The sequence below is a fragment of the Ictalurus punctatus genome, chromosome 12, assembly GCF_001660625.3.
Source record: "Ictalurus punctatus breed USDA103 chromosome 12, Coco_2.0, whole genome shotgun sequence".
In the NCBI taxonomy this organism is placed as follows: domain Eukaryota; kingdom Metazoa; phylum Chordata; class Actinopteri; order Siluriformes; family Ictaluridae; genus Ictalurus; species Ictalurus punctatus.
In genome coordinates this window covers 16,988,877-17,002,998 of record NC_030427.2, presented here as the reverse complement: position 1 = coordinate 17,002,998, position 14,122 = coordinate 16,988,877, and the positions used below count along the sequence as shown (strand labels likewise).

The 14,122-nt window shown below is 39.1% G+C and overlaps 1 protein-coding gene across 4 annotated transcripts; it reads right to left on the bottom strand.

The window, feature by feature from the left end:
- Positions 1 to 1,109: 1,109 nt before the first annotated feature.
- Positions 1,110 to 11,799, bottom strand: LOC108272546 (SUN domain-containing protein 2). Of its 4 annotated transcripts, XR_008397308.1 has the most exons (14): positions 11,757 to 11,799; positions 8,960 to 9,056; positions 8,733 to 8,830; positions 8,266 to 8,320; positions 8,079 to 8,140; positions 7,859 to 7,956; positions 7,347 to 7,400; positions 6,910 to 6,957; positions 6,566 to 6,650; positions 6,093 to 6,196; positions 5,707 to 5,874; positions 5,388 to 5,477; positions 3,643 to 5,196; positions 1,110 to 3,457 (listed from the first exon to the last, which is right to left on the bottom strand). XR_008397308.1 is itself a non-coding variant. In XM_053684289.1 (13 exons), exons 1-13 carry the CDS (start codon positions 11,788 to 11,790, stop codon positions 5,083 to 5,085), a joined length of 1,107 nt encoding a protein of 368 aa, XP_053540264.1. In that variant the 5' UTR covers positions 11,791 to 11,799; the 3' UTR covers positions 3,482 to 5,082. The 4 variants fall into 4 exon arrangements, 3 of the variants coding, with proteins under 3 accessions (XP_017336502.1, XP_053540264.1, XP_053540265.1); XM_053684289.1 differs by lacking the exon at positions 1,110 to 3,457 and having other exon boundaries at positions 3,482 to 5,196; XM_053684290.1 differs by lacking the exon at positions 1,110 to 3,457 and having other exon boundaries at positions 3,482 to 5,196; positions 11,751 to 11,794.
- Between the last annotated feature and the right edge of the window lie 2,323 nt (positions 11,800 to 14,122).

Here is a 14,122-nt window from a genome sequence, read left to right as displayed (position 1 = left end):
ATTCTATTATGGTCTGGTCTATATATAACTGCTGTTTATTCATATCTGTTAATACCATATAAGGTCATGAGATCTATTATTGTCTATTAATACATAATTAATTATTGCTTCACATGGAGGAAAACTTTACAAGCACAATTCTACTTAATTTCAGCATTAATCCAGTAGTTATTCAAAATGTCACATTATATAGATATATTAGCGAAAAAGTATCAAAATGATTAAAATCCTGATATTTAATTTTTAATGTAATAATTCAGTGTCAGTGAGAGCTTGTAAATAAATGTATATTTTAAAAAGATTTATTAAATTTAACAGTTTTAAACACATTTTTAGTATTTTAACACACACACAAACAAAAACAGATTTCTTGTAAATGTGAAAGTGTTGAATGTACTGTGTGTGTGTGTGTGTGTGTGTGTGTGTGAGGGAGGGAGGGAGGGAGGGAGGGAGGGAGAGCGAGAGAAGGAAACAAAACTGAAAGTAAGCATCAGTAACTTCCTTATTGAGTGTGTATAAATTTGTGACCAGGTTGCCATACAGAAACAACAACAACACACGCACACACACTGGAGAAATAGATGCATGTGTATATATCAGTATCACAGTGATTAATGATTAAATGTCAGCTTTAAATCCTCAGCTGTGAGCTTTATATTAAGTGTTTTTCTATCTGCTGTATAAAATAATTACAAATTTGTCATACTGATGTGTGTGTGTGTGTGTGTGTGTTTGTAAGTGAAATGGAGAGAGTTGACAACAAAAAAGAGATAAATTGTAAGCAAGACAGTGATTAAATAAACTATTTAATATCAATGATTGATGATTTTAAACTCATGCAGATTGACTTTATTACCTCCATCACCAGGTGGTAGATTTATATATGGAATTATCATTTTAACCTGAAGATTAAACTGATTAGATTTAGGAATTGATCCAAACAGGGTCAAGGTCACAGCTAGGTCAAATGTCTGACATTTGTAAGCTTCCTTCCTGTTAGAAGTATATTTGAGTATATTTGTATTTGAGGAAAACACATTAGTAAGATGAATTAATAGACTTATTGGCGATGGAGGTGTCCCAATCAGCACCACTGGCATGGAGAGAACTGAAAATGGAAGAAACATTCAATTCAATTCAGTTTTATTTGTGTAGCACTTTTAACAATGGACATTGTCCCAAAACAGCTTTACAGAAAAATATAAATTCAGGATATAGATTTTTAAATGTATTCATTCCTAATGAGCAAGCCAGAGCTGAAGGTGGTGAGGAAAAACTCCCTGAGACGATATGACTAAGAAACCTGGAGAGGAACCAGACTCCTCATCTGGATGATACCAGGTAGTGTGAATATAAATTAATTCCTTCTATAAATGTGCTAATACTTCATGGTCAAATAGTCCAGTTTTGTAACCAGGAAAATTCATTACAGTTTTTACATGAAGTCTGTTTTGTTGAACTTCTCCACTGTTCACTGATGGAGACTTGAGTGCAGAACTGTTTGTGGCAATTAAAGTCCTAAAGCTATCATAGCATAACTGTTCAAATGAATTGAGGTCCAAAGCCATCTTATGGTTTTTAAGTGGTACCATCCTCAGTAAACTCCACGAACTTTAGGCTGCACCATGTGAGGCCATCCTCAGCAGCAGCATGTAACTTCCAATTGATGAGAACTGAACCAGAAGTAGGGCATGAGGATGGATCAGGCAGTTCTGGAGAGCAGAAGGGGTCAGGATCACTGGCATCTCATGAGTACCTCTCCATCAACAAACCTGGGTGAAGGTGTGAAAGGGTGGGGGCTGTTTTTAGCCTGTAATTAAAAACTGAGACCGTGTCTGAATCCCCACTAATTGGAAGGCTGTTCCATAACTGTCTTTGTAAGAGAAAGTTCTTCCCCCTACAGTAGACTTTACTATTTGAGGTACCAACAAATATTCTGCACCTTTTGATCAAAGTAGGCATGGTGTATCGCAAAAGAACAAAAGTTCACTAAGTTACTGTGGCACGAGACCGTTCGGTGCTTTATAGGTCAGTAGCAGTATTTTATAATACATGAGGTCTTATCTCACTTCATGTGTTATAAAATATTATAAAAAATCTCACTGCAAACAGACATGAGTTAAAAGCTGATACCAGAATGAAGGTAAATGGGTTTAAACAGTCATGTAGATTACAGCTCCACACTGCCCACTGTTATATCACTAATGGTTTCCTTCAGTCTTTTCACTAATTATCAGTTCACTAATTACTAAAATAAAAAGTTTATGAAAGTCTGAGAAAATTCTCTCCTTTCTGAGAGAATGCCTCTTGTCCTGTAGTGGGTCTCTGGTCTGATGAACTCCATCAGTGAATTAATTTAGTCCACAAGTGTTCGACCCTGTATAGTAAATCTCACCAGGACCTTCAGAAGTGTGTAAGAAGTGTGTGAGCAGTTTAATGTAATATGTGTTTGTGTAAACATGACCCGGTACAGCTACATTCCTGACCTTTTCCTTCTCCTTTCATTTTAGCAGAGCTTTCACACCCATCTGTTCCATCACCACCTTCTACACACAACATAACACTCATTCATTACCATTTCTTCATTGAACTGTCAGTTTATCTGAAGTACAGAAATGTGCAAATATTGCAATGGGAGTAGGATGGTGTTCAGTTTAGTGTGCGTGTGTGTGTGTGCGTACGTCTGGCAAGCTCTGCCAGCTACAGTACATCACATGCTCTCTCTCTCTCTCTCTCTCTCTCTCTCTCTCTCTCTTTCTCTGTGTCTGTCTGATTGGCAGTAATAAGATACAGGTATGAATCAAGACATGTTATCTGCTGGTATTCACATCTCATGTGATATTCCCATTTCAGAAATGTTTCTGGCACGCTGTAAGACACTTCCATTCGTATAAATATCTGAGCACAGAGCTGTAGACTCTATCAGTGTGAACACAGATCTTCAGAACCTGTTAGGCCTCAAATCAAGAGTTCATCATGCCGGGAATGGACAGAGAAGTCGTGTTGGAGGCTCTCTCCGCTCTCACCGGTGCTACAGTTAAACCTCTTGCTGACCGAAAAGCGCAGGAAGTTGCCAATAAACTGACAGTTGAAAATTTTCTTTCAGCTGCTTTAACAACGGCATTGAAAGGTGATGGGGAGATGACTGTGAATGAGTTATTGAACAGTTTAAAAATCAGCGAGAGTGAAATCTCTGCATTACGGAACGAGCTATTCGTGGACATGGAGGAGTTTTTTGATCCACATTTTGATTATGATTTCCGAAAGTTGACAGATTCCTCAGCGTGCTCTCGCGGAGGTGAGCCGTACAAGCGGCCGGTCGGGTGGTACCGCTTCGCTCTGAGGGTGCGGAATAAATACCCGGATGGAAACGCATGGCTTGGTCCTAAAGGATGGAGGAGTCACTCTGCAGCCGGTGAGTGGCCCGTTTCCTTCCACGGCACGAGCATCGAAGGCGCTAAAGGAATCGCAAGCACACATTACAAAGCAGGTCAAGGTCAGGCGTATGGTCGCGGCATTTATTCAACTCCTGACATTAGAATTGCAGAATGTTACACCATGAGCACGATAACCCAAGAAAACCGGGAAAACCCACAGAACCATCATGCAGAACCGAGTAAATCCACTGAAACGGACACTTACAGTTAAAACTGATTACTGGCTCATCCCCGTTCCTGTGGGCAGCACAGCGGAGCAGGAGAAGGAGATCGTGGAGAGTTCAATCCGTCCATACGGCATTCTCATTAAAGAAGTGGAAAGTGTGAATAATTCAGTTACTCATAACTGATTCAACATTTTAAAACTTTTCTCCAGTTTGACTGTGTACTGCAAACGGGTTGGGTGTTTAGTTTTTGGGTTTTGGTGGAGGTTTCCAAAATTAAACCTATGTTCTGATTTTGTTGAAAGTAAATAAAATTTGGGGGGAAAAGCAACATGATCACCAATCCTACTAATAATTAGATACAACATGATGCAGGGGAAAAGATAAAACAATTTTTTTAAGTACATTTTTAAAAAAGGAAATCAATAAAACCTGTTTATAAAATGTGATTTATTTAAAAAGCTTAATTATGATGTTTGTTTAAATTGTACAATTAAAATGTGTTTGTATAGAAATGTGTTTACGTACACTGGTACAACTGGTTCTCTGTTTCACATTTTTGTTTTCTCGGAGCTGATATGTCCAACACCAACCAAAATATTCTCACAGAAGCTAATTAAAAACCCGCTTAATTTATTAATATCCATTATATAAGATCTATTAATAATGATCTTAATTTATGTTTGGTGTTGTGTACAGATGGTGGAAATAGATGGAGGTGTGTATGAATAACCTTTAACTCTGTTCTTATTTACTTTGCATCCAGAGTCATAAAATATATGCTTTTGTGTTTGTCTTCTGATTATTTGTCTAATTGTTTGTTATATTTCCCATGAGGATTATTTTGAAGCACGATTTCTCCCAGTGAATGAAGCAAAAAGCAGTAGTAAACAGCACATGGAGTTGGTCTGATGCAGCAGCCAAACGAGTAAAATAATGAATGTTTTGCTTTAGCACCTGATTGATGAGGGTTCAAGGTCACTAATGTTTGTTTAATGTGCTTATATTTGGAATGTTTTTGTTTTTATATTAGCTTATTGCTAATTAGGCTACTTTAGTTGTAAAATAGCTAGTGCTGCTATCTAATTGTTTGTTTTGGTGTTTATTTTGTACATTTCTATGCAGAAAACACCATTTTGTATTTTATTTGTTTTATTTCTAGCTCTTACGGTGTGCAATGCGTAATAAAGGAAGATAATCACAATCATCAATGAGGAGCAAAACTTTTTCATCAACCGGGCTGCTATGTGTGTGTTTCACAGTTTTATAACAGCTTTATATGACATCATCATCATGTCTGTAAAGAATTTCAGTCTTTTATGTCTAATTGTGTCACTGTGTAAGAATGTGTGTGATTTCTCTGCACAGTGTGAAGAAATCCTATTTATTTATTCTAAAAAAATTTGTTCATTTTGTATTATATTTGGCCTTTTTGTTTATGTGTTTTGTTTGTTTGAACCTTTGATTGTAGCTTTCCTTTTTTACCAGACAGGCTGGCTGTGGACCCTAAAGCGATACACACAGGTGTATTCAGGGTGACCCCAATTACTGAGGATCCTCAGCTCCACCAGTTCATAAGCCTCACTCGGAGAGTTCTGGAAAACACAACCATCCACAATATAATACACAGGAAGTTCCAGGAGTCCGAGTCCACTACCAAGAACTGTTCATCACGTATCGCTTATCTCCAACATGTATGGTTCCTTTGAGAAACGTCATTTCTTAAAACGTTTTCAGTAGTCGACATTGGGGGGAAAAAAAGAAAAGAAAATTTGTTCTTTCTTACCGGAATTTCGAAGGTCTGGATCGGTTCTCCGTCCTGGTCATAAGTGAATTCTCCAAGAAGTTTTCCTCCATCTTTCTTGTTAACCTTTCCCTGGAAGACGTGTAATAAAGTGTCAAATGTCATGTTTAATATTATTAAATATATTTTTTTAAAATTGTAGAGCAGAAAATAGCATTTACACATTATTATCGCTGATTGGTTGATGGATTAAATTTATTCACTAGATAAAGTGCAACATATCAAAACTTCAGTATAGAAAAAGATCTAAAGCTTATTAGTGATAGTTAATGTGTGTTTATGTGTTCATGTGTCGACTCACATAAACTGCAAAGTCTCTCGGAGCGCTTCTCGTGTGGCCATTGGGTGAGAGCACTCGGGGCAGGTGCTCCAGCGTCACGTGGGTGATGCGTACAGAGAAGGGCAGAGAGATGAGAAGGTAACCTTCGGAACCTTTAAATCCCCAACATTTACCAGGGAAGACCTCCGGCTGTGATCACACACACACACACACACACACACACACACACAAGCAAAAGACATATATTAAACCATTTACACAGGAACTAATGGCGTGATATATATATATATATATATATATATATATATATATATATATATATATATATATATATATATATACAGCCATGTAGATCTATGTGTGTGTGTGTGTGTGTGTGTGTGTGTGTGTGTGTGTGTGTTAGTTACCTGTATAGCTTTTTCAGGGCTATTAATGTTGCACCATTCACTGAAGCCGAACAATTTGCAGTATTTAGATTTATCTGTCTCTGTACTGGCTATCACAGCGGCGCCTACACACACACACATACACACACACACACACACACACACACACACACACACACACACATTCATTAACAGTTAAAGAAATGTATTTAAAATGAGAGAGTGGGATTAATATCAGTATAATACCTCTGCCTTACAACCTAAAACTGTTTGAACTCATAAGTATTCACCCCCCTTGAAGTGTGCATTTGCACACTTTGTAGTGTTACAGCATGGGACTGTTAGTTGTGTCTTTTTACCCGCACATACTCTGAGCACACAGTGAACGCGGTTCTGTCGCACCACTCGGGACTCGGGAACTCCAGTTTTATCCCATTCTAATTTTATTTTAAAATCCCGATGACTCATTTAGACGTGAAGGACGTGAGAGTTACCTAAAGACTCCAGCGCGTAATCTGCCATTCCAATACCATCAGCTCGGAAATGGCTGAGCGCCCTGCGTATGAATTCTTCACCATCCTGTGAAAGAAATCAAATCAAAAATCAATAAAATGTTCATAACGTGATGAAAAGTCAACATAAACGAATAAAGCAGCAGGCCGAGTCGTCCCATTCCCCAACGCTTTATTTCCTTTGACTTTTTTATTCATTTCACTTCAATTAAATCACATGAAGATAATGTAGCAGAGCTGGAAAGAGAGAGAGAGAGTGTGTGTGTCTGTGTGCGTGTGTGCGTGTGCGTGTGGACGTGTGTGTGTGTGTGTGTGTGATTCCTCACCTTTTGTTCTAGCCTCTGTTGTCTTATCGCCAGTTTCTGGAACTCTTCCTGAAATGACAAAACAAAAAATTCCATGAAGAGGAAGTCAAAAACCCTAAACATGCTACCCTACACCCTAAACACTGCACCCTACACCCTAAACACTGCACCCTACACCCTAAACACTGCCCCTACACCCTAAACCTTAAACACTACCCTCCACACCCTAAACACTGCACCCTACACCCTAAACACTGCACCCTACACCCTAAACACTGCCCCTACACCCTTAACACTGCACCCTACACCCTAAACACTGCCCCTACACCCTTAACACTGCACCCTACACCCAAAACATTGCCCCAAACCCTAAACCCCTCAAATAATGTAGCAGAGCTGCCAATAGGTGTGTGTGTGTGTGTGTGTGTGTGTGTGTGTGTGTGTGTGTGATTCCTCACCTTTTGTTCTAGACTCTGTTGTCTTATCGTCAGTTTCAGGAACTTGAACTCTTCCTGAAATACCAAAACAAAAAAGACTGGAGGCAGTCAAAACCCTAAACACTGTACCCTACACCCTAAACACTGCCCCCTACAAACGAAACACTACCCTCGACACACTATACTGCCCCTACACCCTAAACACTACCCTCTACACCCTAAACACTGCCAACTACAACCGAAACACTACCCTCTACACCCTAAACACTGCCTCTACACCCCAAACACTGCCTCTACACCCTAAAAACCTGTCCCCCTACACCCTAAACACTGCACCCTACATCCTAAAGACTACCCTCTACACCCTAAACACTGCACCCTACACACTGCACCCAACACCATAAACACTATGCCCTATACACTACACGCTAAACACTATGCCCTACTCCCTAAACTCTATGCTCTACACTGTACAGTAATGTTAGCTAGACTGGTGTATCATCAGTAAGTGTTAAGGCAGTGATGGCACTTACAATCAGAGCTGCTTGATTCTGTATGAATGTGTCCTGTGCCAAATATGCTGCAGACTGAAACAGCTGTTTAGTAACACTCGTGTAGCAAAACCAAACACCTGCACACAAAAACACAACAACAAACACATTACATGACAGGTTTATCATGTAAAGCTAGCATGTAGTGTGTGTGTGTTTAATAACTGATGGAGAAAGATAATGAATGCATGTACACACTCACCAAACGCCAGCAGGCAGAGGAGGAGGGGAAGAAGAACCATCTTCCTCACAACTAAAAAACATCTGAGGAGAGATGGAGGCACAGTATAGTCATGCAGGAGTACACACACACACACGTGCACACACACTCATTCACACGCGCGCGCGCACACGCACTACACACACATACACACAGAGAGAGAACTTACCTGCTGGGTGGGGAAGCATGCTGAGGAGATATTTCAGATGTCAGCATGGGATCTTCTAAACAAGTATAGAAACAAAGTTTAGTTTACACAGCTCTACATAATAAACTTGAGATGTGTGTGTGTGTGTGTGTGTGTGTGTGTGTATGTGTGTGTGTGTGTGTGTGTGTGTACAAGTTTAGTTTGGCTGAGTTTATGTTGGAGTTAAGGCGGATTACATGGCCTTACAATCAAATTTGTTCCCTTCCAATATGGTGGACATGTTAATGTATCACACTAGCTAACGAGAGCGGTTAATGTGGCATCTCCTCATACCCTGGCCAGAGAAAATACTTGTTTCTGATTGTCTGGCAGATGTGCATTATTTTCTTATATCAGGAGCTGACAATGAGTTTATGTCATGTCATAGTCCATCTTACTTAAAGACATCTTACTTAAATACGTGATATTGCACGTTTTCAGGAACTCACTTTTTTCCAGGCTCTGGAAATCACACACATTAAATTCGCTAATTAAGTTGCGACAGGCCCCACCCACTCCGCAGTTCCCTTCCCTTTTCTTGAAGATCCTGAGGTGAGAGAGAGAGAGAAAGAACAAACAAATATAGACAGGTAGAGAGGGACAATTTTGATGAAGTAATAAACATGTGTTACACACACACACACACACACACACACACACACACACACACACACACCTGATGGGGGTCTCCTTAGAGCAGATCTGTTGAATCGTGGGGTCCTCGGGATTATAGTACCCTTTTGCGAGTAATCTGGGACTGCGGCGTAACATTTCTGGAGAGAAACAGAACTGAGCACCATTACTGTAAACTAAAGACAAACATTGATACTGATGGAGCTAAAATACCTTCAACATTCTCGCACAGACAGCCTTGACGTATTATTATTCAGTTTATCTTCATTTAAATGACATTATTTTTTTTAAACATGTAAAATAGCACAAATATTCTATTTACAAATTTCATTGTTACAAATTCAGCTTTAAACTTTGGGAGGCGGAACCTAGGGGCCAAAAACAATACCGAACTGCACTAAGAAATAAAATGTGTATATATACAGTATCTCACAAAAGTGAGTACACCCCTCACATTTTTGTAAATATTTGATTATATATTTTCATGTGACAGCACTGAAGAAATGACACTTTGCTACAATGTAAAGTAGTGCCTGTACAGCTTGTATAACAGTGTAAATTTGCTGTCCCCTCAAAATAACTCAACATACAGCCATTAATGTATATACCGCTGGCAACAAAAGTGAGTACACCCCTAAGTGAAAATGTCCAAATTGGGCCCAAACTGTCAATATTTTGTGTGGCCACCATTGTGTTCCAGCACTGCCTTAACCCTCTTGGGAATGGAGTTCACCAGAGCTTCACAGGTTGCCACTGGAGTCCTCTTCCACTCCTCCATGACAAAATCACGGAGTTGGTGGATGTTAGAGACCTTGTGCTCCTCCACCTTTCGTTTGAGGATGCCCCACAGATGCTCAATAGGGTTTAGGTCTGGAGACATGCTTGGCCAGTCCATCACCTTCACCCTCAGCCTCTTTAGCAAGGCACTGGTCATCTTGGAGGTATGTTTGGGGTCGTTATCATGCTGGAATACTGTCCTGCGGCCCAGTCTCCGAAGGAAGGGGATCATGCTGTGCTTCAGTATGTCACAGTACATGTTGTCATTCATGGTTCCCTCAATGAACTGTAGCTCCCCAGTGCCAGCAGCACTCATGCAGCCCCAGACCATGACACTCCCACCACCATGCTTGACTGTAGGCAAGACACACTTGTCTTTGCACTCCTCACCTGGTTGCCGCCACACACGCTTGACACCATCTGAACCAAATAAGTTTATCTTGGTCTCCTCAGACCACAGGACATGGTTCCAGTAATCCATGTCCTTAGTCTGCTTGTCTTCAGCAAACTTTTGCGGGCTTTCTTGTGCATCATCTTTAGAAGAGGCTTCCTTCTGGGACGACAGCCATGCAGACCAATTTGATGCAGTGTGCAGCGTATAGTCTGAGCACTGACAGGCTGACCCCCCACCCCTTCAGCCTCTGCAGCAATGCTGGCAGCACTCATACGTCTATTTCCCAAAGACAACCTCTGGATATGGCACTGAGCACATGCACTCAACTTCTTTGGTCGACCATGGCCAGGTCTGTTCTGAGTGGAACCTGTCCTGTTAAACCGCTGTATGGTCTTGGCCACCATGCTGCAGCTCAGTGTCAGGGCCTTGGCAATTTTCTTATAGCCTAGGCCATCTTTATAGTAAGTAAGTAAGTAAGTAAAATTTATTTGTATAGCACGTTTCACACAGCAACACTGACCAAAGTGCTGAACAGAGCACAGAAAGTAAAATAGAAACAGAATTAAACCAAATAAAAGCAGACAATAGACTTATTGTAGAGCAACAATTCTTTTTTTCAGATCCTCAGAGAGTTCTTTGCCATGAGGTGCCATGTTAAACTTAAAGTGACCAGTATGAGGGAATGTGAGAGCAATGACACCAAATTTAACACACCTGCTCCCCATTCACACCTGAGACCTTGTAACACTAACAAGTCACATGATACCGGGGAGGGAAAATGGCTAATTGGGCCCAATTTGAACATTTTCACTTAGGGGTGTACTCACTTTTGTTGCCAGCAGTTTAGACATTAATGGCTGTGTGAGTTATTTTGAGGGGACAGCAAATTTACACTGTTACACAAGCTGTACACTCACTACTTTACATTGTAGCAAAGTGTCATTTCTTCAGTGCTGTCACATGAAAATATATAATCAAATATTTACAAAAATGTGAGGGATGTACTCACTTTTGTGAGATACTTTATATATATTAGTACAGCTTTCAGTTTACACCTTGTTCATGTTTCTAGATTGAAGTGAGTCACCGTGTGTCCTAAACCACATCAGTTACCAATATTTAAAGGTGTAATCAGTGATTTTGGTGTAAGTTAGCTAAAACTGGCTGTTTTGAACCTCAAAATCCAAAACAAGCAGCCACTCTGTGCCCCTCGAAAAAGCCACGACTCAAAACATGTAGATGAATATGATTAGCTAGTTTGTGATCAAGTACTGATGACCAAGTTATAGCAGAATTGATCAGGAGAACTTTTTAAGCTGGATTGCTAATGGCATTCAGGATCTATCCGGCATATAAACTAGCTCTAGACAATTCAAAATAAAGCAGAAGACAGAAACCCCTAGACCAGTGGTCACCAGCCCTGTTCCTGGAGCTCTACCTTCCTGAAGACTTTAGCTCTAACAATAATCATGCCCACCTGACCATCTAATCACTTCCTTAAGAAGTTCTCAATGGACTAAAACAGATGTTAGATATTGGTTGGAGATTAAACCTGAAGGAAGAGGGTTTGTGACCACTGCTCTAGAGGATATAATCCAGTACACAGGCACTGTTTCACTCTCACACAGCAAACAAGAAGTTGATTAAAGCAAATTACACATACATTTACCTTGATTTGCTGGTTTCTGGTTGCTTTGAAACATTGAGATGCATTTGTGAAATGTAGAACTACAGAATGAACAGCACGGGTGAACCATAGTTCTGTGATGTCATGAGAATTCTATGTAACCGTAAATTCTGAAGGGAGAACATTCTATTGAGGAGGCTTTGTTTTTTTTTTTGTTTTTTTTTAAATCGGTAATTTATGTGTATGTTGGCTGAACAAGCCGACAGCTTTAACACTGAGAGAACACACTCTACACATTCAGTATTTAATTAAACCATTGGGCAGAGCAAGCACCATATATATATATATATATATATATATATATATATATATATATATATATATATATATATATATATTGTAGATAGATAGATAGATAGATAATCTCATTACAACAGAATGCACTACTATTTTACAATAAGATTATATATTTTATGTAATTATTTCAAAATTAAAATATGAATTAGTTCAATTATTTCCTCGATGTAGGAATGTACAGTCAGGTCCATAAATATTTGGTTATTGTTCTTAGTTATTTTAGTTTTCAACCACAGTATAAATGAACACGATCTCAAATCGCAGACTTTTTGGGTCAGCAAATCCAAACCAGATCAGCACTTTTTATATGTGAACCCAACATCCACGCACAAACTATTATAACCACTGATTAAACAGGCATTTCTGAAATCCATAATCAGCAGACGCTGGGTTTCATCTTAAGGTGGGAATTGGGGCCAAGCTCAAGGAATATAAAATAAAATCATTCAAATGCTGACCCCACCCACTTAACCATCAGAGATCTATTCTTGAAAAAGAAAAAAGAATAATCTTACATCATGCACCTTTAAGAATTTGATTAAAACAGCACCTGGAATTTTACTGAAACATTCTGCTAGTGTTGGAATTTTATAAGCAGCTGTTCAGCCAAAACTACCTTAGAACTTAATCACTGGCAGAGATAATACATTATAAGTTAATGAATAGATTTATATTGTCAACATTCAACTGGCTCGTTATAATCAGATACTTAAGGAATTTGAATGCTTAGAGCCAAACTGCTTTTATTTCTTAATTTAAACACAGTAAACATAGCAAAATAATAACAATACTCAACAACAGACATGCCAATTTTTTTTTTTAGAAAAGTTCTTTATACAGTCAAACAAAACAAAACTTTAACAACAAATAGTTAAAAAAAAAAAAGAGATAATAACAAAATTTACTTTTTCTTCTGTAAAAGTTCACAAAAAACATGAACGCACAAATAACATATTAACATTGTAATAAACCCACAACACAATTAAAAATGCGGCACCTGCATGAACAACCTAAAATGGATGACAGAAATACCAGAACATGTTAAACAACTGACTCAAAAGACTGGCGATCAAATATGTTGACTAGATCCTTCTCAAAAACATTTCTAATTCCCATATGTGTCTGGTTATCAGAGTCTACTAATAAAATCCTGCTGTTTGCTAAACAAAAACGGTAGCTAAGTAGCTATATGAGCTCACTCATTTAAATGGTTCTCAAACTGGGGGGCCGCCAGATGGTGCCGGGGAGGACGCATTGAGATTCTAGAACATTATTATTATTTTTTAATGAATTTTACCTGTTTGTAAATTGGGATTGTGATCCTTTACACGATGATGTGAATAAAAATGAGAAATATTAGTAAATTATATCAGTTACACAAAGCACACTAAGACACACACCAAACAGAGACATGTTGATATACTAGTGTACAGTACTGTCATCCACACACTGATAAAACCTAAGACTATTGATAATGGATCAGTTTTTAGATAGAGAACGTAGTCTCTTAGCAAAGACATTTTATATTGTGTTTCAAACCAGGTTTTCTGTATGTAATGTAAATTAAGTTTCATTCTAAATGTAAATTAAGGATAGCATTTGATGCGATCACTTTCCGTTCTCACAGTACAGATGTTGTTACAGGTGTGACCCCAAATGCTGAGGTGTTAGGATTATCGAAACAAATGTCTTTCTGAATGCTAATTACGGTCACGTAGCCCTTTGTTCAGGGATGGTTCTTGATGTCCCACTGCTGCTCCCATGCTATAATTGTGTGAATGTCACTTTAGGTGGTATTATACACATATTGCTGAGACTCAGATAAATTGTCCCATTGATAGTTCTGCCTTTTTGGGGAACAAGCTTATCCTAACACAGTTCGGGGTGGAATCTGCTGAGAGGCAGTCTGCAATTTCTTACAGTCCCCACTTTGATGCTCTTGGCCCAAAAGAGGCATCATATCCACCACCTTTATACAGATTACACCTACATTGGGCAGGTATCCAGTGGAGAATCTTACCCATCATTGGGTCATCACCTCATGCACACTG